The 26,012-nt window shown below is 31.5% G+C and overlaps 1 protein-coding gene across 2 annotated transcripts in view; it reads right to left on the minus strand.

The window, feature by feature from the left end:
* LOC126879427 (oxysterol-binding protein-related protein 9) overlaps window positions 1–26,012 on the minus strand; it is a 378,474-nt gene that overhangs the window by 167,399 nt on the left and 185,063 nt on the right. For both annotated transcript variants that reach the window (XM_050642439.1, XM_050642440.1), the window contains exons 2-3: window positions 25,477–25,677; window positions 1,251–1,352 (exon numbers count right to left, since the gene is read on the minus strand). In XM_050642439.1, coding sequence (XP_050498396.1) covers window positions 1,251–1,352; window positions 25,477–25,677 — 303 coding nt within the window. The remainder of the gene's footprint in view (window positions 1–1,250; window positions 1,353–25,476; window positions 25,678–26,012) is intronic.

Consider the following 26,012-nt stretch of genomic DNA (forward strand, 5'->3'; position numbering starts at 1 on the left):
GCGTTTTCACTATACAGGGCGTTGAAGAACAAAAAGTTTTACACATTTTTTTCACTATTTTTCCGAAACTACTGGCAACATCGTATATTATTTGTTATACAAAAATGTTTATTAAGCAAAATAAAATATTGAAATAATAAATATGTTATTTTATTAAAAAAGATATTAAAAAAGTTTTTATTAAAAAAGATAAAATAGAAGAATGCATGAGAAGAACAATAAAGGATGAAGCCAAAAATGTATGTATGTAAGGATGGGGCCAAGCAGGGAAAATGTAAATGAAAATGTAAAATTAGTATTAAAAGGTTATTATTCCAAGTTTTGGACATATTTCATGTCATGGGACATGAAATTACGATTGGCAGGGATAACCAGACACATGAACTAAAAAGAAGAATCGTTCTTGGGTGGGCAGCATTTGGAAAACTGAGAGAAACTTTTAAAAGTGAGTTGCCCACATGCCTAAAGAGAAAGGTATTTGATCAGTGCGTCCTCCCAGTCTTGACGGATCAGAAACACTTACCTTACCTAAACTACCGAGTAATATCGGCTACCAAACTAAGAGTAACGCAGAGAAGAATGGAGCGGTCAATGTTAGGAATAACTCTGCGAGACAAAATCAAAAACGAAGAAATCAGGAGAAGAACAAAGGTGACTGACGTCATCAAAAGGATAGCCACGTTGAAGTGGAGATGGGCAGGACACATAGCCAGAATGACAGATGGGCGATGGACAAAAAGGTTATTGGAATGGAAGCCAAGAGAAGACAAGAGAAGCGTCGGTTGACCGCCTACAAGATGGACAGACGACGTAAGAAAGCTAAATAAAAACTGGATGAGAGCGGCGCAGGATAGACGTGGTTGGAAACGAGGGGAGGAGGCCTATGTTCAGCAGTGGAATTTTGAGGCTGGATGATGATTGTTAGTTTTTATTATTACTTCAAATGCGATTAAAATAATAACAAAGTTCTTTTACCACGCTTCCAGTACTTTTCGCAACCTAGTTTTCCATTTAGGTTCAAATGGTCACTTGGGTGTTACGTAACGTTTAGGTAGGGGGAGGGGGTACATAAAAACGTTACGGTGCGTTACATGGGGGGGTCAAAATTCTTCAAAAATTGCGTTACGTAATACTTGAACGCTCCCTTTCATACTAAGCAACTTAAAAATAACGATCGGTTTTCGTTTCTTTTCACTCAAACAATTATGAATTTGCAAAGAAAATAATTGTTAAAATTTGATATAACTTACCCTAGTTTGGTCTATCATAAGTTGTAGATATGCATCTGCTTCAGAAACTTTGTTATCAAAATCCCTGATGGTCGGCGACGGATGATGGGTTTCATACCTCAACTGAAAAGAGGAAAATATGTTTCATACAAAAAAATCTTTGAATTGAGTACATTAAAAAAAAAGAAATTCATTCAATTCATTCATCAACCTTTTTTGTTACACGTATGACCAACGGGGGTAAAAAATGACCCCAAGTCAAAAATGACAATTGACAAAAAAATGAAGTTGTTTTTAGCAATGTAATAATGTATTCGTAATTTTAATGTTACTATTGTATCAACAAATTATAAATAAACATTAGTAAAACATATTTTTAATTAAAACTGAACAAAAACAGGAATCATCATGCTGAACTTAGAACTAAAGAAATTTTAAAAATACACTAATTACGTCACCACAGGTTTAACAAAAATTTTTTTTTCAATATTGAAAGGTTTCTTACATACAATTCCAGATAATAGACGGTATTTACTTAATATAAAATTGGAATATGGAAGGCCAAGGGAGTTCGTCTTTGACCCCAAATTCAAAAAAACCGCCTAAAAACGTGTTTTTTTTAATGAAAAATGAAGGTATTTACTCGAAAATAACCCGAAAAGTATTAACTTGGTGAAAAAATGCTATAGAACAAAAGGTGCTTAGAATTCGACGTTTTATCCATTTCCGAACTTATTTTGAACATATATTTTTTCACCCCTTATAAGGGTGAAAGTCACCCTCGGGACAAAAGCACACATAGGCCCAATATCATTTTTAATCTTTGACATATGTTATCTATGTGTTTGCAAAATTTCATGTCAATCCAAGCGGCGCTTTAAAATTTAAAGGAAAAACCGTGATTCAATGTATTATAAGTTGCTAGCCGTTGCTAAGGGCAACCGACACAATAAATCATATTCGTCACGAAAAATAAATCTCCACTACACTTTAAAAATCATTTTTAATAATTAAATGTATTTTTCGGTTAAAATAATTTTTATTTTAAGATAATATGTCTTTCTTTAGTCAATGATTGTGAAATAATTTCTTAATTGTTATAAATAAAGTCACTACCATTTAAGAAAACAACAACAATAATCTCGGCTTCAGTTGTTCGTAGAAAATTTTTATTTGGTTTTAAATCTTTATTTTGGCTTAAGCAACAATAGCCTGCAAGTTAGAAACTCATAAATGTTTATAACGAAATTTGCTCCCTTATTTTCAAACTCGAAATAAGAGGTTGAAAAATGTTATATGCATTTATTTACATCAGAATATGAAAAGATAAGTCTTAAGAAGGAGGGTGGATTTTGAATTAACTCTCTACAATTTTTTTTAAAAAGTTATAGCCTTCGACATTTTACCCCTTGGGATAAACAAATTATAATATCTAAGGAACAAGTTCACCAATCGGGCTCTACAATTTTTTTTATGTTTGGTTTTGAAAGATCTTTATTTTAAAGCCTTAACAAAATACATAAAAGTTATTTTTACAATAAATAATGCAATTGCAAAAAACGGCCATTTTGGACCTTTCGCAGGCTGTTTTGCAATAACGTATTAACGAAATTATACTTGCCATAGCTCAAATTGTAGGTTTTTTTAATCTACTACAATTTTCTATTTAAAAGTTTTTCTCTAAAATGAATATCCAAGCTGCAAAATTAAAAATCTTTAAAAATTGCAAATTTAACAAATGAAAATATAATAATTACTAAAAACACTTGAAATACAAATTAAGTTGATAGGCAACCAGTTTTACCAAAAAGTGTCTGGGTAGGTAACAACCTCTGAAGAGCGAACCTCTGTGGACGTTATCTTACGCTAGACATATAGACAGCACACATTACAGCAGTAGCGTGCTGAGATAAGGGCAAATAAATCAGGATGAACATGACTAATGAAGAAATTATGCAATTTAAGGAGATAATGGAAAAAGGTTAATAGAATTCTGCGTACTAAATAATTTAATAGTAACAAACACACACTACCAACACAAAGACATACATAAATTTACTAGGCAAGGACCAAGAGAATCAGAAAAGTCAATAATTGATTACATACTAGTAGAACGCGACAATCGAAAGGTAATCCAAGACGTTAGAGTCAGAAGAGGACCAGAAATAAGTAGTGACCATTATTTGTTGGAAGCTAGAATAAAGAATAAAAACAAAAAACCCCAGGAACATACAAAAGAAAACAAAAGAAAAATTGAATACGAATCAATCAGAACTTACAAGCTCAGAAACAAAGAGATTGCCCTAAGATACAAAGAAATGGTTGATTTAGAAATAGCAGCTCTGGAAAATGCAAATGATAGTAACAACCTAGAACAAAAATGGCAATCATTTAAAAATATATTAGTGGAAGCGGCGAAAAAAGTATGTGGCATTAGTAAAAGGAATGACAAGGTGAAACAAACAAACTGGTGGAATGCCGAAATAAAACAACAAGTGAAAACTAAGAAAAAACTTTGGAATAATTATTTAGGAAACAAAACAATAAACAATTACAACAAATACAAAGAAGCAAGAACTGCAGTAAGAGATATGATAAAAACAGAAAAGGAAAAGAGTTGGCATCAATTTGGACAACAGCTGGAACACAATAGCAAAGAAAATCAAAAACTTTTTTATAGAACATTAAAATCTCTGAGAACAGACAAACCTAGTAAGGATATGAGAATTAAAAACAAAGAAGGAAAAATAATCACAGAAGAAAAAGAAATTATTGAAAGATGGCGACAACACTTCCAAGAATTATTAACTATCACAAAAGAGGATAGGAATAAAGAAAACAGTAACGCGACAGGTAGTGAAGAACAGAGAACAAGCATCGAGATAACAATCGAAGATACAATAGAAGCAATAGGCAAACTTAAAAACGGAAAGGCACCTGGACACGACCATATACCACCGGAAATGCTGAAGTACATGGGAATGAAAGGCGTAAAACAATTAGCTGAAATATTCAAAGAAGCAAGCAAAAAAGAAACAATACCGAAGGACTGGGAGATAGGAGTAATAGTGCCGATATATAAGAAAGGAGACCACAAAGATTGTAACAACTATCGAGGAATTACACTGTTATGTTCTTCTCTCAAAGTCTATGAAACAGTACTAGAAAAAAAGCTGAGAAACATTACAGAAACTACTTTAAACGAAGCACAGAGTGGCTTTAGAAAGGGACGAGGAGTGCAAGACCATATTTTCACGGTAAAACAAATAATTGAAAAAACGTTACTGTCTAAAAAGAAAGCATATATGGCATTCATAGACCTGGAAAAGGCATTCGACAGGGTGAAACGACAAACTGTGTGGGACAGCTTGATAAGAAGAGGGGTTGACGATAAACTAGTTGAAATCATCAAAAGTCTTTATAAGAGAAATAGGAACTACATAATACATAAAAACATGAAATCAACAGAACTCGAAACAACTGAAGGACTAAGGCAAGGAGGTGTCATGAGCCCAACCCTCTTCAACATCTTTATGGACGAAATCATGATAGAGTGCACACCACAACTAAAGAAATTGCATGTAGGGTACAGGAATCTCCATAGCGTAACCATTTCGGAATGTGCATTCGCAGATGATGTAGTAGTTATCTCAGAAAAAGAAGAAGACCTGCAAAATAACCTGCAAGCATGGAATCACGCATTATGTAAACAGGGTATGAAGATAAATACACATAAGACGAAGACCATGGTAATATCGCAAGAACCAGTCGTAATAAATATGCAAATTAATGAGGAGGCAATAGAACAAGTAAACCATTTCCAATACTTGGGCGTTACAATCGAAAATAATGGAAGGCAGGACAAAGATGTTGAAGAGAGGATAAGTAAAACATCAAAACTATTTCATGCAATAAAAAATAGCTTCTTAAACAAAAAGGAAATCACAAGAAAAACCAAACTAACTGTATTCAACACCATATATAGACCAGTGCTCACATACGGCTGTGAATCATGGATACTAACTAGAAAACTAAAAAGCAAGATACAAGCCCTAGAAATGAAGTATTTACGAAGAGTTAGAGGAGTGACAATGAGAGACAGAATAAGAAGCACAGATATACGCACAGATCTTAAGACGAAATCTGTACTTGAGTATATTGAAGAAAAACAACTAAGTTGGTGGGGACACATGAAAAGAATGAAAGACAACATACCGGTGAAGAAAATATGGGAAGCCAGGATACAAAAGAAAAGAAGTAGAGGAAGACCTAGAGAAGATTGGGATACAGTAGTCGCTAAAATCATCCAAAGGAAGGGGAAAACAATAGCAGAAGCAAGCCGATTAGCATACAATAAGAAACAATGGTCAACATTTGTACACACGTGAAAGGATGTACCAGTCCCGACACTGAAAAGTAAAAGGGACTCAAAAGACTATATATATATACATATGTTATCTATGTGTTTGCAAAATTTCATGTCAATCCAAGCGGCGCTTTAAAATTTAAAGGAAAAACCGTGATTCAATGTATTATAAGTTGCTAGCCGTTGCTAAGGGCAACCGACACAATAAATCATATTCGTCACGAAAAATAAATCTCCACTACACTTTAAAAATCATTTTTAATAATTAAATGTATTTTTCGGTTAAAATAATTTTTATTTTAAGATAATATGTCTTTCTTTAGTCAATGATTGTGAAATAATTTCTTAATTGTTATAAATAAAGTCACTACCATTTAAGAAAACAACAACAATAATCTCGGCTTCAGTTGTTCGTAGAAAATTTTTATTTGGTTTTAAATCTTTATTTTGGCTTAAGCAACAATAGCCTGCAAGTTAGAAACTCATAAATGTTTATAACGAAATTTGCTCCCTTATTTTCAAACTCGAAATAAGAGGTTGAAAAATGTTATATGCATTTATTTACATCAGAATATGAAAAGATAAGTCTTAAGAAGGAGGGTGGATTTTGAATTAACTCTCTACAATTTTTTTTAAAAAGTTATAGCCTTCGACATTTTACCCCTTGGGATAAACAAATTATAATATCTAAGGAACAAGTTCACCAATCGGGCTCTACAATTTTTTTTATGTTTGGTTTTGAAAGATCTTTATTTTAAAGCCTTAACAAAATACATAAAAGTTATTTTTACAATAAATAATGCAATTGCAAAAAACGGCCATTTTGGACCTTTCGCAGGCTGTTTTGCAATAACGTATTAACGAAATTATACTTGCCATAGCTCAAATTGTAGGTTTTTTTAATCTACTACAATTTTCTATTTAAAAGTTTTTCTCTAAAATGAATATCCAAGCTGCAAAATTAAAAATCTTTAAAAATTGCAAATTTAACAAATGAAAAACGTCATAAATAAAAAAAAAGCACAAAATTTTTGGTTACGTTTTAGTAGAAGTTATTCCTGCCATCGTCCTTTTCAACACCTGGTAGGTTTCAAAAATTCCTGAATTATATTACGTTTTTTCACCCACAGCCTGGGACCTGGGGTAAAGTACTTATCGGACCGCTCTAGTATAGATACTGTAAGCGCGTCGTGAAAACCCTGTAGAACATTAGACGTACTATAGAAAATACAGATCCTTTTTACACGAGTAGCAATTATTCGATATTTTCTATAAAAGCTTCTGCATAATACATTAATTTTCAAATTACAATCGGAAACCTCATTAAAAGTTGTAAAGACCAGGTCTGTGCCAAGCTACACCTGTTGATATTTATAAGAAACATGGATTCACAACAAGGTTACATAAAATATTGAATAGAAAATGGCTCAATATTCCGATCACCTTCGACAAATTCATCCCCATCGTTTAAACGGTCACACGAGCCCAGTGGCGGCTCGTATCACTTTAAGTAGGTAGTGCCAGAATTCGGGCAGCTGCCTAAATTATTAGTGACGGGTTCACGATATTGTCAAAAAAGGTATAAAATAGAAATTAAAAAAAATAGGTACGGATACTTTTACATTATGTAGGTATATACCATTTCTGGGGTGTCAAGAAATTTAAACATTTAAAATGCATTCAGTGACTGATTTGACATCATGTCCGTCCAACAAGTAAAATCCAAAATCTCGCAACTTATCGCCCTTTACACAAATATGGGAAAACTATAACTAACTGAAATTCACTAGCGAATACAACACTGCAACACAAAGATAATTTTCAATTTCTTTCCTTATTTCCTCGTGATAAACATCTAAGATGCACTGAAGGACTTCATTTTGTCTTGTTTTGAGGTACATGCTTTTAAAGATTTGGAACTTTGAATATGAACCTAGGTCGTTGTCTAATTAGGCTAACATTGAACAGTTCCATAAAGATGATTCTATTTTCTGAATTTTCCTTTTTGTCGTGATTTCTCAAAACTATCTCGAAAGCTCCACAAAACCATATAGATATAATTTTTAATTTGATTCAAAACATATCGATTCTTTATCCACTTCTTGTTCATTGTGTTTAATTAGACTATCACGATAAGCTGAATTTAACTCGGGTTTTATTAAAAATTAAAAAATTTTAAATTACTTAAAAAATAATAGTTTATAATAAAAAGTTTAATCATTAAAAATGCAATAATTATAAATACAAAAACGAGCCAGCGAGCGCGTAAAGAAACTCGAAAATATAATGTACTATCCTGTACGAGAATCTTTTTGCATCTACGATCCACTATTCACTATGATAACGCTATGATCATAGTAAAAATATTAGATCTTCCTTGTCGAGCCTGGCACGAATAGTCTCATTTACACGTGTATTAAAAGTTCAATATAGCTCTATTTCTGTCACTTACATAGAATGCCCGTAAAATCTTTCTCTTTTCAGCTGAGCCATCTAAGCTTTTGGCACTGGCACGATGCGATCATCCCGTCCGCTGTGAGTGGCGAGGGTTGTACTACACTGCACAGTTGCCAGATTTTATATAATTTATAAAGAGAAAAGAAATACGCACAAAAAATGAACGGGCATTAAAACGGTTTAAAGATAAAAAAATATGTTTCTGCATAAAAATAAGGTAGTGCCATGGCTCCATGGCACTACCTCACCGTCCGCCACTGCACGAGCCCGAGAATTAAAGAAACCGAATACTAAACGCCTTTGTTTACGTAAAATGGGAACCGAGGCAAGAAATCCTTGTGTCGTATTCTCATCTGGGGAAATCGTACAAGTTACTGTAAAATACGTTTGAATTTTCTTGGAAATAAAATTACATAGGTCGGTATTAAGAAGCGCTTTGAAGTTCTTTGTGATAGGTAGATATATCTCAGGTATTTAATTAGTAAGCTTAGGGAGCGACCGAAAGCCTAAAATGCCTAATTGATTCAAAGGGATTACTATTTCTGGAGGATCGCGTAATTCAACATGTTTTTTTACCTTAAGGTAAATACCCACACAGCCAAATACAAATTTTGTAAAACGAATACAAGGGGTTTTACACAAGGACTACACTCTTCCTGCTTAGGAGCCGCTCAGAACATTTTTATAAACGATCAAAGGTGGGCCTCAGATAGGTTAGGACAGAATCCATATACAGGAACGTAATGAAGTTCTAGATCGACAGGATCTTTATACAGGAACGTAAATAAGTTTTGAATGTTAGTCAAACCACCAATCCCAATAATGACCGTTTTATTGACACTAACCGGGATTTTACTGACTTCTTCTGGCCTGCTTTGTACCTATTACTCTCTACTCTAATCTGTTGAGTGTCTTTATAAATGAATTACGAGGTCAAGCTCCACGCTTCAAGCCTTATTACAAACATGACTAAAGAAATAATTGTCACAGCTTAAATCAACAGCATGTGCCAAACAAATCAATACGTGCAATATTAATATTGAGAAAATTAACGTTCTTACACGAGACAATACAATCCATTGCTTAATTGATGAGATTAAACATATTGCCAACGCGAAGAAAAAAGTAGAATAGACTAAAAATAGAAATATGGTGACAATAATTACGGTTGATTACAAAATATAAACGTAATATAAACATAACAGTAAATATAACGACAAGAACGGAAGCAAGAAATTCTAATGTCGTATTCTCATCTGGGAAAATCGAAGTTACTGTAAAATACGTTTGAATTTTCTTGGAAATAGAATTACATAGGTCGGTATTAAGAAGCGCTTTGAAGTTCTTTGTGATAGGTAGATATATCTCAGGTATTTAATTAGCCAGCTTAGGGAGCGACCGAAAGCCTAAAATGCCTAATAGATTCAAAGGGATTACTATTTCTGGAGGATCGCGTAATTCAACATGTTTTTTTTACCTGAAGGTAAATACCTACACAGCCAGACACAAATTTTGTGAAACGAATACTGGGATTTTACACAAGGACTACACTCTTCCTGCTTATGAGCCGCTCAGAACATTTTTATAAACGATCAAAGGTAGGCCTTGGATAGGTTAGGACTAGGGACTCTTGAAAATGTCAAGATCTTGTCTTGATTTCAAGATAAAATCAAGACAAGAAGTAATTTTAGATTTCAACACAAGACAAGAAATTTTATATCAATACCAAGATTTCTTGTCAAGAAAACAAGAAATCTTGAAATATCTTGACTAATAATGAAAACTCTAAAACGTATTTATTTGTGAAAAAGACAACATTATTTTAACATAACATAACATATTATTTTAATTTATTGAACACTTTTTTTGCTGAAACGATTTACAAAAATGTAAATTAAAGATAATATAATTAATGATACTTACCTAATCCCGTTGAAAATAAATTTGCAAACTAGATTTTATTTTAAATAACAAATTTAGCACACTTTTAAATCGGAATTGATAAGCCATGAATTAAGGCAGATAACACTTTTCATGGAGTCAACGCCTAGCAGATTTCTTGGCTTTGTTATTGTTAAAGCTGCTCTTGAAAATAGCATTTTCGCAGGTACAGATGTTGCTGGCTTTCTGAGAAAATCCTTGGCCATTTTTGATAATGACGGGTAGATATTTTCGTGTCTTCCCCACCAATCAAGTATATTATCAGACCAGTATATTCTGACCTAGGCTCATTTATGTATTTTTCAATTTCATACTTCCAAGATTGTAAGTTATCATTGTCAGCGTTCTTAAATAGGTAAGTACTATCTAAATCAAATTCGTTTCTTCTTTCTTCAGACTAAGTGCTCTAGTATTGGATTCTGTAGATCATTCTCATTCTGAGATTTATTAAAATAGTAAGCTTTAAATATTTCCTCAAATTTTTGTACTGCCTCTGATTGTAGAAGCTTTCTCCAAGATGAAGCGGAAAATACCTCTACTTTATGCAGAGCATCCAAAATAAGAACTATACAGAATATCCAATTAGTTCTGTTATAGTGTTTCAATATTTTATCTCTTGCAGCTTGAATGAAGTAAATTAATTACTCGTCGGTAGTGTTTCTAACAATTTAATTATCAAGTTAATGAGCCCAATATTTCCAGTTTGTCTAAAAGTAAGTTTACTCTAATTACGACCAATGGGAGTGTGCAATATTTTCCCCTTCGAGCCTTCGAGTATTGAAGAAAGTGTTTTAAAGCTTCTCAGATAGACAAAATTTACTGATCAGAACCCATTCTTTATCTAATATTTTGCATTTATTTAGATTTTCGATCGGGACTCCCCCCCCCAGTGGCCGTGTTAGCACGCAACGCAATAAAAAGGTCGGGAATCACCGAACCGGGTAATCAAGAAAATCAAGAGCCAAGACAAGATATAAAATGTCAAGAAAACGTCAAGACAAGATTTTTTAAAATTTCTTGTTTTTTCTCAAGACAAGACAAGAAGTTGTTGTCAAGACAAGAATTCTTGTCTTGTCGACCCCTAGTTAGGACATAATCCATATACAGGAACATAATTAAGTTCTGGATTAACAGGATCTTTATACAGGAACGTAAATAAGTTTTGAATGTTAGTCAAACCACCAATCCTAATAATGACCGTTTTATTGACACTAACCCGGATTTTATTGACTTCTTCTGGCCTGCTTGTACCTATTACTCTGTAATCTGTTGAGTGTCTTTATAAATGAATTACGAGGTCAAGCTCCACGCTTCAAGCCTTACTACAAACATGATTAAACAAATAATTGTCACAGCTTAAATCAACAGCATGTGACAAACAAATCAATACGTGCAATAATAATATTGAGAAAATTAACGTTCTTACACGAGGCAATACAAGACATTATGTAATTGATGAGATTAAACATATTGCCAACACGAAGAACAAAGTAGAATAGACTAAAAATAGAGATATTGTGACAATAACTAAGTACGGTTGATTATAAAATATAAACGTAACATAAACAACAAAATAATAAATATAATGATAAATAATAGTCTTTGAATTGATCATCTACTCTAACAGTGTAAAACTTTTAAGGCAATGTCAGATTGTGATTCAAATTTTAAGTCAAATTTATGTTGGTTGGTGGAAAAGGTAGTGAGTGGTATAGACGTTTCAGCGTTATCATTTTGTCTCTAATCTAGTGTTCCCAGACTGGGAGCCAGCGTGGTTAATTTGCGATCATCCCTTTGTTTTGTCTTCTTGGATGACCATAGTTTATAACTGGACAGACTGTACTTCTATAAATCAATTAGTCCGATGACAACAATTGTAGTAGTAACTCCAGTAACCAGTAGTGACTGCCAATGTGTCTCTGCCATTGTGTACTTCTTAATTCTTTTCCTAAAGTCTCCTCATCTATGAAGATATGACTGAGTTTTAACTCTTGTATGTTTATTCGACCACCTGGGATTTCAATTTCCTTACGACTGGGTCTATGAAGTATTCAGCAGCGGGGGTGATAGGGGCTTTTAGGTAACCAGCAGAGTCGTTTCTACTCCTTTGCTGGTTGTAAGTAAAGTGAGGTTTCTTGTCTGAGCTATACATTTCTGGGACAATTTCAGGAAGCTGACTCTTTCAATGATTCGCTCCGTTTGGACCCATCACATATATGATGGATATATGAATCGTGGTTGGTGTTATTACTAACCATAGATTGGGAGTGCCCATCTTATTCCACTGAGATTGTTGCACTGTGTAGCTGATAACATGACAAGTGCTGTTCCTTATTCTATCGTAGAGTTCATCTAGGATTCAATTGAAGAGCAAATGTTTAGACCATTTACCCGTACGCGCGCCAATTATGAATATACAATTCTTAATTCTACGTCAAAAAATTCTCTTTTTAAAACCCACCAAATTTCATTTACATATCTTAACCTGTTTCAGGGCAATACATTGTCAATTTGTAAAACAATTCTACACTTCTTATCTCAAAAACGAAGCAGTTGTGGACAAAGATTTGGAAAAACGATGGGAGACCATCGTTTATCGGTATTACACGCTCATACTTTGCGCTGGTAATAATAGTCCAGAGAAATAAGATTTTTCTCGTGACACATCCCCCTCCAGGCCGAAACCAAATTTTTGAGTAGTATGGACATCTATATTAATAACCTTTATGTGCCCTGCAGCCGATTTTGATGATATACATAGTTATAAACAAATGAAGATCAAAAAACGGTAAATTTTCGCTTTTTTCGTCTATAACCAAAAAGTTAAGCATTTTAAACAAATTTGAGAGTAAGAAACTCATAAATCGTCTAAAAAAATTCAATATGGCGTTCGCTGAATATGTCTATCCTTATTGGTTGCTTAGAAAATTGCAAAATAAATAATAAATTTTGAGTTTTTATAAATATTCATAACTTATGTAAAAATTAACTTAGAACCTTCTTATTACACGATTTGCTGAGACTTCTGGAGCTTAAATTATATTTTCAATTTCAAAGCAATTGGTCAAATAGTTTAAAAGTTATTTAATTTGTTTATCCCAAATTCATTTTTTTTGCAACACTATAAGTCAGAAAATTATGAGGTTACAGTAAGACTTCTGACAGTTTATGGAAGAAGAACATAATTTATACTATTGACTTAATTAAAAAAAAAAATGACAAAAAGTAATTTTAAACACTGTTAAATTATTTTGCAAAAACACGTCGATTTTTTGCTTACTTATAAACAATTAGAATAACTTTTTAACCGTTACCCGTAGAAAAATTATTTTTTCATATTTGGAAAGACTGAATTTTTATACACATTTAGAAAGAAAAACAATTGTCCTAGGACCATCAGGGACGAAGTTAGCCCCTCCTTTTTTTAATTCACATGTTTTTGCAAAATAATTTTGCAGTATTTAGAATTACTTTATGTCATTTTTTTTAATTAAATTAATAGTATAAATCTTCTTCTTTCATAAACTATCCAAAGTATTAGTGTAACTTCATCATTTTCTGACTTATAGCGTTGCAAAAAAAAATAATTTGGGATAAACAAATTAAATACCTTTTAAACTACTTGACCAATTGCTTTGAAATTTACGGTATGATTTAAGCACCAGAAGTCTCAGCATTCCGTGTAATAAGAACGTTCTAAGTGAATTTTTACATAAGTTATGAATATTTATAAAAACTCAAAATTTATGATTTATTTTGCAATTTTCTAAGCAACCAATACGGATAGATATATTAGACCAGTAAGGATCTGTTTTTAGGTGGATGTGAGAGGTGGGATTCAGATTTTTGCGGATAAAGTTAGGTGATAACTTCGTTAATAATAATTGATTTATGCTCCTTCTCAAATATGCCCGAAACATTAATAAAAAAATAAAATATTTAAAAATTTCAAAAAATTTTTTTTTTCTACTTTTTTTGCTTATAACTTAAAAACTATTCATTTTAGAACAAAGTCCTATAGGAATAAAACAAAGATAATTAAATTATCTATCAGATGCGATTGGTTAAAAATGTCTTAATTTATCACTTGCTTCAAAATAGTAATAAATATAAAATAACAGGGCAAAACAAGCCTGTCCTTATTCAATGATTTTCCATCACTTAGGTTACACTTGGAAACTTCCTAAATCGCTTAGAAAATTTCTGTAATGTGCTAAAACCGTACACCAAATTTTATTAAAATTGACTTACTAGATTTTGCACAATAATTTTGCAATCTAAACTTTTTTTACAAAAAATAAAATTTTTTTAAAATCTTGCACAACAAAAACTAGAACATACAAAGATTTGTCAATTTTTTTACATATAAAGAAGTACTCCACCTATATAATGCACTTTACTGAATTGAAATCGGATTATTTAAGCAGCCTCAGCAATGTTTTAAAGTTATAAACAATTTTTTGGGTTTATAAACAATTTTTTGGCTTATAAACAAATTAGTGCTGTGGCCAGGAGGGGGTGCTACGGGCTCCTTTATTTAGATGGACTTACCCAAGATCTTTATGTATTTTTTGAACCGTAGAACACGATTTTTTTGGGTAGCAGTTGATCCGGATGTCGATAAGATTGTTATAAACAAAGAACTTGAGGAATTACATAACATCGATTTTTCGCAAAATAAAACATTTTTTTGTATTTCTTGGGTAATTCTAAGCAAAAAATGTTCTTACAAGTTTTTTCGTAGGATGCATAGTTTTCGAGATAAACGCAGTGGAACTTTCAAAAATTCGAAAAATTGCAATTTTTGAACGCGAATAACTTTTGATTAAAAAATAAAATAGCAACTCTGCTGACAGCATTTGAAAGTTTGAGTCAAATTATACCGGTTTTAATTATTTGCATTGCTAAAAATTTATTTTTTTATTATTAAACAAAGCTATTTGTTTATAAGCCAAAAAATTGTTTATAATTTTAAAACATTGCTGAGGTCCCTTCAATAATCCGATTTTAATTCTGTAAAGTGTATTAGATAGGTAGAGCACCTCTTTATATGTAAAAAAATTAGCCAACTTCTAAATGGTCTACTTCTTGTTCAGAACGATTTTAAAAAATTTGAACTTTTTTAAAAACATTTAGATTGCAAATTTATTATGCAAAATTTATTAGGTCGATTTTAATGAAATTTGGTACACGATTTAAGTATGTTACAAAGAATTTCCTAAGCGAATTACTAAGGTTCCAAGTGCCACCAAAGTGGTTAAAAAATATTGAATAACAACAGACTTATTTTGCCCCTTTATTTTGTATTTATTGCTATAATGCAGAAAAGGTAATACCTTAAGACATTTTTTACCAGTCGTATATCATACAAAATTCAATTATCTTTATTTTATTTCTCTACGACTTTGTTCCAAAACGAATCGTTTTAAAGTTATAAGCAAAGAAAGCAGAAAAAAATCGATGTTTTTCGAAATTTTTAAATATTTTAATTTTTTTATTAATGTTCCGGGCATATTTGAGAAGGAGCATAAGTCAATTATTATTACTGAAGGTGTGACCTAACTTTATCTGCAAAAATCCGAATGCCATCTCTCACATCCAAAAATAGACATTTTTCGCAGATCCTTACTGGTCTATATTCAGCGAACGCCATATTGAAGTTTTTTATACGATTTATAAATTTCTCACTCTCAAATTTGTTTAAAATACTTAACTTTTTGGTTATAGACGAAAAAAGCGAAAATTTACCGTTTTTTGATCTTCATTTTTTATAACTATGTATAGGTACCATCAAAATCGGCTGCAGGAAACATATAGGTTATTAATATAGATGTCCATATTACTCAAAAAATTTGGTTTCGGCCTGGAGGGGGTTGTGTCACCAACAGGATATTTTTTTTTCCTTATTTTTCTGAACTATATAGAGGGTTCGGTCCTAGTCCAAGGATTGTAAATCACAAATTTTAAGGGAAATAACGCTATTTCACGTTGCGTTGATTCCCTTTTTTAGTTATATCTTTTTCTATTAGATATTTTCTATTTCTCTTAGCGTGCCACGCAACTTTCCATGGGATTCCACCTTAATTCTAAAATAAATTTAGGATTTCGATATTATTCACCTAAACATAGACTTTCCCACTTCAATTATTTTGTAAATTCGCAACCTTCATTTATTCCAAGTACTCTAAATTCTAAATTTTACTTCTCAATTACTCGCTGGTGATGTCGTATACATTGAGTTCGTGCTTCCACTTTTACTTTTTTTTTTCCAGAATTCCAACAATAAGTTACGCGGCTCAAACCAACTTCAGCACAGAATGAGAAAGCGTAATAATGAGCAGTATACTTTGCTTCTAACAACTCTATAACTCTAACAATACAAAATTTCAAAGTGGAGCTGTTGTATATTTTGTCAAGCATAGGATCCGGTTCGCTCATTAGTTTTTTTTAAGTTATTTTTCCAAGTTAGCAGCAGTTCTTCACAGCAGCAAACGAATTACGTTGTTTTGGTGATATGTATTGCGAGAAAACGAGAATGTTTATTTTATATTGTGCGTTATATTTGCTGGAAAAACTAATGGCTTAGGGTATATAGTATATACAGGGTGAGTTTTAAGTGCGGGATCGGTCTATAATTCCATTATGGTACAGAATATCGAAAAAAGTTATTTAGAAAAAATGTAGGCAATGATATTCTCTAGGCTTGGAAAATATGTCCATTTCTACAGGGTGATCAATAAGTGCGTGGTATATCAAACATATAATTATTTAAATGGGACACCCTATATATTTTTTCATATTTATATTCTTCTCATAATTCTTGTTCATATAATATAGGGTTTTGCATTACTATACAGAGTATTTAACAAGTTATGACCATTTTTATTTCGAAATCCCTATGAGATTAACACCATGTATATAAAGAAGTAATTCGTAAGCAATAATTTGTTTTACATAATAAGATTAACAATATACTGTAGTTTTTAAGTTAAGTTAAATTGAAATCATTGACAACTATTTGTATACAGGGTGAACTGTAACACCAAATTACGATTTTCTTAATTTTTTTAAATGGATCACCCTATATTTTATTTTTTTTTTAATTTTGTATTTGTGATACTCTTTAATTTTTATATAGCATTCCCTATACCTAAACTCATTACTTTCCGAGATATTTTCAGTTCACTTTAAATTTCGGGAATACATTCAATGTTTCTACTAAAATTACATAAGTTAGTATTGAGTGATAATATAACAAAATTATTTTAATTCAATAAATAACTAACACAGAATATAAATCATAACAATATGCAATAAATATATCAATAAATATGATATTAAGGAATTATCATATTTCCCTAATATACAGAATCGTAAAATTCCTACAAAAAAAATATGTCTTGTGAGTAGTAATATAACAAGATTATTTTTATGTAATAAACAACTCACACAACATAAATCAAAACAATATACAAATTATGTAACAGTTTGTAGGTTATATCAACAGTATTTTAAGCCAAGAAGTTTTTAGTAACACATTCCTAATTGCAGATTGTGACGCGCAGTTATTAATACTATAATTTTCATACTAATTTTCATTAATATGCATCAAGAATTCCTTACTTTGTTTATACTCGTAGTCAAACTAGATGATCTATAAATGTTAAAGGTGCTATTGTTTGCGATTATTTGACTGGCTCACATTTTCTTCACGGTTGAGGTGTTTACACGACGGTGCTCCAGTTCTTCCAAAATTGATTTTTTCATGTGATTCTATATAAAAAAACCTTGTATACCAGAAGCATCCAACAACGCCTAATGATATGAAAAATAGAATAAGAGGAGCTTTTAATAATATTAACTTACAAAAATGTTAAGAAATGTGGCTCGGTCATTTGAATATCAGTTACAAAATTGCATAGACGTTGAGCGTGGACATTTTCAACATTTACTTTAGACGTATATCCTTAAAATCACATTAATTGGTACATTCATTAAATATTGTTATGGTTTATATATTTTGTTAGAAATTCATTGAATGCAAATATTTGTTATATTATTACACAATACTTATTTGTTAAGTTATTTCTACTTATTAAAAATTGAATGTATTTCCGGCAAATGAAGAAAACTAAAAATGTCTCAGAACCTAAGAAGTTTAGGTATAGGAGATGCTATATAAAAATGAAAGAGTTTCATAAATACAACATTCCTAAAAAATAAAATATAGGGTGATCTATTTAAAAAAATTGAGATAATCGTAATTTTGTTTTGTAGTTTAAAAGTCCTTATAACAATGAATGTTTTACTAAAAACCTCTTGGCTTGGAATACTGTTGATATAACAATCTAAAAACTGTTACATCAGTTGTATATTGTTTTGATTTATGTTTTATGTGAGTTATTTATTGAATAAAAATAATTTTGTTATTTTATTATATACAAGACAAATTTTTTTGTAGGAACTATACGATTCTTGTATATTAGGGAAATATGATAATTTCTCTTAATATCACACTTATTGGTACATTCACTGCATATTGTTATGATTTATATTTTGTGTTAGTTATCTAATGAATAAAAATAATTTTGTTTAATTATCACTCAATACTAACTTATTTCTACTAGAAAAAATGAATGTATTCCCGAAATTTGAAGACAACTTAAAATATCTCGGAAAGTAATGAGTTTAGGTATAGGGAATGCTATATAAAAATGAAAGAGTATCACAAATCCAAAATTTTGAAAAAATAAAATATAGGGTGATCCATTTAAAAAAAATAAGAAAATCGTAATTTGGTGTTGTAGTTCACCCTGTTTACAAATAGTTGTCAATGATTTCAATTTAACTTAACTTAAAAACTGCAGTACATACATTGTTAATCTTATTATGTAAAACAAATTATTGTTTACGAATTACTTCTTTATATACATGGTGTTAATCTCATAGGGATTTCGAAATAAAAATGGTCATAACTTGTTAAATACTCTGTATAGTAATGCAAAACCCTATATTATATGAACAAGAATTATGAGAAGAATATAAATAAGAAAAAAAATATATAGGGTGTCCCGTTTAAAAAATTATATGTTTGATATACCACACAGTTATTGATCACCCTGTAGAAATGGGCATATTTTCCAAGCCTAGAGAATATCATTGCCTACATTTTTTCTAAATAACTTTTTTTTTCGATATTCTATACCACAATGGAATTATCGACCGATCCCGCACTAAAAACTCACCCTGTATGTATAAAGGGTGAGCCAGATAAACGGCCAATTAGAAATATCTAGCGAACTAAATGTAAATGAATCATGACAATTGTGGAAAATGAAGGGATTTTCAAGAGTGAGCTGTTTAATGAAAATATTTTCATCTATTTATATTGGAAGTTGCTTATAGCTTGTTTTTTACATTTTTGAATTCTCCTCGATGTATTCTTTTCTCCTCGAAGTATGAGGTTTTTTAAATATAATACACGGGTAGTTTACGGGGAAACAAGTTGGAAGCATTTGAGATGTGGTGCTATAAAAGGATTTTGAAAATACCATGGATCCAACGAGTTACAAATGCAGAAGTGTTGTTAAATATCAAATATTCAGAATTAATATCCGATATTGAACAGTATATTTTTATCACCCCGTATATGACATCAACCAATTTGTTATTATATTCAAACATGTGCGGGTTATTTAATTTGTTTAATTGTTGCAATTTATAAACAACATTTTGGCAATGGACATTAATTTAGCTGACAAAGTAAAAACCTTTGTTCTTTTGTCGTATGGGCCATGACCCAATTCATGTTGCCAACAAGAGAGAATATACTTTTAGAATCAATCATTAGAATCAACTCAACCAGGCCAGATGTGCCTTTAACTTCATTCCTTCATACATTCAATATGTAGCATCATAGAGTCTTCAACTAATTCGCGTACAAGCCACGTATCAGTACTCAACTTTCTCTCGGGGTAACTGCCCTGGTACCTACCGCTATCAATAAAATGTCTAAGTACTATTGGTGTTTCTATTACTGAAGATCATCCTCCACTAAGCCCGAAGATTATACAAGTGTTAAGAAGGCTACAAAAAGATTGCGAGGTGATAAAGAACATCAAAACAAGAAAGCTGGAATATTTGAGCCACATTTTACCAGAGGTTCGAAATATCAGATACTGAAGGCTCATAATGCAGAGTGAAATTAAGGGTAAAAGATCAGTAGGTAGAAGAAGAATTTCTTGGCTGAGAAACTTAAGAGAGTGGTATAGTTGCAGCTCAGTAGATCTTTTCAGAGCAGCCGACAATCAGGTACGGATAGCTGTGATGATAGCCAACCTCCGATAGGAGAAGAAACTACAAAAAGAAGAAGACGGGTAGTTTAAAAGACAATTACGTTGTTAATTAATTTCGTAGCAACATTCACATCCTGTAGAATTGTAGTGATTTGTGATTTGACATCAAAAACTCTATTTATGTTCAAATGATTTTTAATACAGGGTGATTGATTAGTAGAGTAAAGCTCAATAGCTCCGCTATAGTAATAGATAGCAATAAAAGTTAATAACAAAAATTTTAGCCACCTTTGAGCTTCACATTACAAAATTAGTTAGAATGTTACAGGGTGTTCGATAACACAGTGGCAGACCAAACTTATGTTTTTTAAATGGAACACCCTATATTTTATTTTAAATTCGAAATCCTGTTAACTTCTCCATCACAAAAATATAAAGGTTTGTTATGTTATACAGGGTATTTACAAAGTTATAACCAATTTTATATGAAAATCGTAACAAGTTCAACTCCCTGTATAAATAAAAATAAGCAAAACAACAATGGTTTATTAATGCCATATTTTTTAACGTATTGTCAAAATTTTCAAGAATGGTCGATATTGCTAATTTTCTTTATATCAAATACAGGTTGAGTCAAAACGCAAGTACATTATTTACATTTTTGCTACAAAAATATGATTTCGATATCTAATATTTAATTCGATAAATACTTATCTTTTGCGAGTTATTTGCGAAAAACCCGTCTGAAAACGTTGTTTTTTTTTAAATAAACATTTTCATTCGCAAATGACTTGAAAAGTATTAACATAGATAAAGAAACTCTATAGAACAAAAGTTGCTTTACTAGTCAATTTATGCATTTCCGGACTAAACGTACCTATGTTTTTCACCTTCATGTTGGGGGGTCCAACTTTGAAGTGGAGTGTACTAGAACCTAAATCCAAATTGTCAAGCAAATACGTCCGTCGTGACGTTGATAATTTCACTCCAAAACTGTCATTTACTGAAACTTCATTTTCAATACTGCACTGCTTAAAAAACGTATGTATCCAAATAATACAACAACACTTTTTACATAATATATTAGACGGCACCTCGACACCTAATGGTAAAAGAGGCAACCGATTATGTATGTATGTATGTATGTATATTAGACGGCAAGATGGAGCCCTTGACATATTGGGGCCCCCATAAGCTTGGTAAGCTTAGGGCGTGGGGGCATCTGTTACGCCTCTGGATAATTGTATCGAAATACTAAACGTAGGTAAAGATTAATACCCCAGGCTGTGGGTGAAAAAACGTGATATAATTCAGGAATTTTTGAAACCTATCAGGTGTTGTAAAGGACGATGCCAGGAATAACTTTTACTAAAATGTGACCAAAAATATTGTGAGCTTTTTTTTTATTGAGATTTTCATTTGTTAAATTTGCAATTTTTAAAGATTTTTAATTTTGCAGCTTAGGATATTGATTCTAGAGAAAAACTTTTTAATAGAAAGTTGTAGTAAATTAAAAAACCTACAATTTGAGCTATGGTAAGTTTAATTTCGTTTATTGGTTATTGCAAAACAGCCTGCGAAAGGTCCAAAATAGCCGTTTTTTACAATTGCGTTATTTATTGTACAAATAATTTTTTTTTATTTTTTAAAGCTTTAAAATGAAGATCTTTTAATTCCAAACATAAAAAAAATTGTAAGGCCGGATTAACGAATTTGTTGCTTAGATATTATAAATTATTTATCCCAAGAGGTCAAATGTCGAAGGCTATAACTTTTTTTAAAAAAATCGTTGGTGAAACATCCAATCTCCTTCTAAAGAGTTATGTTTTCATATTCTGATGTAAATAAATGCGTAAAGCATTTTAAACCTCTAATTTTTGCGTTTGAAAATAAGGGGGCAAATTTCGTTATAAACATTTAGAGCTGAAGCGGCCCTGTACAAACTATGAGTTTTTAACTTACAGATTATTGTTGATGAAAACGAAACGAAGATTTTTAAAAAAATAAAAAATTTCTACGACCAACTGAAGCCGAGCTAAATGTTGGGTTTGAAAATAAGGGGGCAAATTTCGTTATAAACATTTAGAGCTGAAGCGGCCCTGTACATCCTATGAATTTATAACTTACAGATTATTGTTGCTGAAGACGAAACGAACATTTATAAAAAAATAAAAATTTTTTAAAACCAACTGAAGCCGAGATAATTGTTTCTTTTTTTCTTAAATCGTAGTGCCTTTATTTATAACAATTAAGAAATTATTTTACAGTCATTGACTAAAGAAAGACTTATATTATCGTAAAATAAAAATTATTATAAAATATAGTTACATTTAATTATTAAAAATTATTTTTAAAATCGGTGCTTTTGCGAGCGGCCGAATTTTGCAAATCGCCCGGCTCGCTTCAAATCCGCGCGCTCGGAAAATTTTTACGTAACTTGTATTAAATTTTGACCGAAAACAATTTAATAATATTACCATTATAATATACAGTCTATTTACCACTGTATTTGTTTTTCTTGATAAACTTTTATATGTGAAATCTCATTTCTGGAGAAATAATATTACAAAAATGATACATAGATATAAAATATATAACTATATTTTTAATTTTTTCATTGTTATATAAATATAATAATAATAATGTTACTTCTTATTATACAATATAAAACTTTTTCTTCTTGTAGTGACTATCCGTTTTGGATGTTGGCGACCATCATGGCAATTTGGCAAACCCCATTTGGAAACTGAGAACCAGGAAGGCGAAGGATTACCTTGCTAGAAAATTTACGTATGTCGTTCAACACAACAACTACAAATCTTTTTAGAGCAGTAGTACCGATTTAGTGTGCAAGTACAGACTGCCATGATGGTCGCCAACATCAAAAACGGATAGTCACTACAAGAAGAAAAAGTTTTATATTGTATAATAAGAAGTAACATTATTATTATTATATTTATATAACAATGAAAAAATTAAAAATATAGTTATATATTTCATATATATGTATCATTTTTGTAATATTATTTCTTCAGAAATGAGATTTCAGATATAAAATTTTATCAAGAAAAACAAATACAGTGGTAAATAGACCAAAGAGCCAGAAGTGCATTCATGAAATTCAGAAACGTCTTTACGAACTCTGACTTTGACCTAAACCTAAGATTAAGATTCACAAAATGCTATATATGGTCGGTGCTCCTATATGGCATGGAAGGATGGACTTCAAAAATAAACGCAATGAATAAGCTAGAGGCATTTGAGATGTGGATATATCGACGAATCCTTAAAGTTCCTTGGACCGCAAGAATAACAAATGAAGAAATCCTGAGAAGAATTGGTACAGAACGACAACTGATGTGCACAATTAAACAGAGAAAAACGGCACACCTGGGACACATAATTAGAAATGAAAGATATCAGTTTCTGCAAACCTTAATTGAAGGAAAGATCGAAGGAAGAAGGGGAGTGGGCAGGAAGAAAATGTCATGGCTCCGTAATGTCAAACAGTGGACAGGACTAAAAAACATAGGAGACCTAATACATACTGCAAGGGAAAGAGAAAAATGGTCAAACGTGATCGCGAACATCCATTAGTGGATTGCATAAGAAGAAGAAGAAGAAGGTAAATAGACTGTATATTATAATGGTAATATTATTAAATTGTTTTCGGTCAAAATTTAATACAAGTTACGTAATAATTTTCCGAGCGCGCGGATTTGAAGCGAGCCGGGTGATTTGCAAAATTCGGCCACTCGCAAAAGCACCGATTTTAAAAATAATTTTTAATAATTAAATGTAACTATATTTTATAATAATTTTTATCTTAAGATAATATAAGCCTTTCTTTAGTCAATGACTGTAAAATAATTTCTTAATTGTTATAAATAAAGGCACTACGATTTAAGAAAAAATAAACAATTATCTCGGCTTCAGTTGGTTGTAGAAAATTTTTATTTTTTTTATAAATCTTCGTTTCGTCTTCAGCAACAATAATCTGTAAGTTAGAAACTCATAGGATGTACAGGGCCGCTTCAGCTCTAAATGTTTAAACGAAATTTGCCCCCTTATTTTCAAACCCAACATTTAGCTCGGCTTCAGTTGGTCGTAGAAATTTTTTATTTTTTTATAAATCTTCGCTTCGTCTTGAGCAACAATAATCTGTAAGTTAAAAACTCATAGGATGTACAGGGCCGCTTCAGCTCTAAATGTTTATAACGAAATTGCCCCCTTATTTTCAAACCCAAAGATTAGAGGTTTCAAAATGTTTTACGCATTCATTTACATCAGAATATGAAAATATAACTCTTTAGAAGGAGATTGGATGTTTCACCAACTCTCTACCATTTTTTTTCAAAAAGTTATAGCCTTCGACATTTGACCTCTTGGGATAAACAATTTATAATATCTATGCAACAAATTCGTTAATCCGGCCTTACAATTTTTTTTATGTTTAAAATAAAAAAAATTATTTGTACAATAAATAACGCAATTGTAAAAAACGGCCATTTTGGACCTTTCGCAGGCTGTTTTGCAATAACCAATAAACGAAATTAAATTTACCATAGCTCAAATTGTAGGTTTTTTAATTTACTACAACTATCTATTAAAAAGTTTTTCTCTAGAATCAATATCCTAAGCTGCAAAATTAAAAATCTTTAAAAATTGCAAATTTAACAAATGAAAATTGCAATAAAAAAAAAGCTCACAATATTTTTGGTCACATTTTAGTAGAAGTTATTCCTGGCATCGTCCTTTACAACACCTGATCGGTTTCAAAAATTCCTGAATTATGTCCTGAAATCGACCTATTTTTCACCCACAGCCTGGAGTATAAAGAGAAAACCCATTTCTAGATTTAGAAATATTGTTCTAAAATTCGGCAAATTGCAATTCTCAAATCTTTCAATAGTCACGCACAAAGCAGTATAGTTTATTGTCGTCAAATTTACGTTTTTAAATTCAAACACACAAAATAAAATCATATACCTACAACATATTTTTACATAATATCAGACGACAAGATGGGCCCCCTGATCGATTGGGCAAGCTTCACGCTTCGGGGGCCTCTGTTACTCCCCTGCATTTAAAATAATAAACAATCGAAAATTTCAAAATTTTCAAACCATACCCCTCTTGATCACATACGTAGAGGACTATCTAATCAATGATTTGAAAGATTACTTACCCTATTGCCATGTCTAATAATAGTTTCTTCTAAAGCATGCACCCATTTTTGTCGTTCTTCCGCGTCTCTAGCTTGGAAGTGAAAGGTCTTGTGGTCAACGGTAACTGTAAAGGTGCTGTCGTCTTCGTCATCGATACCGATAACCGCCCCTTTTAACCGAACGCAGCCCCTCCGAACGCCGCGCATCATTTTTTCTTTAGACTGCAAAAAAAAAAAGAAAAGGTTAATAAATAATTGTAGTCCTAAACATAGTTAAATAAAAAGTTTTAAAATTGGAAAGAAATCCTTTGTAAAAGGTATAAATTTTTTTTATTAAAATCCCTTAAAAGGGCTACATCACAACAAAACGTTTTCGATTTTTATAAAAAATCATCATCAGTGTTCGATAAACTGGATGCTAGCTGAGCCACAAAAGAAAAATATCCGGGTAAAAACCCTTTACATATAATATAGATGCCTTAAAAGTGCCTTCAATAAAAAGCCCTGTGATGGTCACATGGCAAATAGGATAATGCCCTAAGGTAATGTATTGAGAT

The sequence above is a fragment of the Diabrotica virgifera genome, chromosome 2, assembly GCF_917563875.1.
Source record: "Diabrotica virgifera virgifera chromosome 2, PGI_DIABVI_V3a".
In the NCBI taxonomy this organism is placed as follows: Eukaryota; Metazoa; Arthropoda; class Insecta; order Coleoptera; family Chrysomelidae; genus Diabrotica; species Diabrotica virgifera.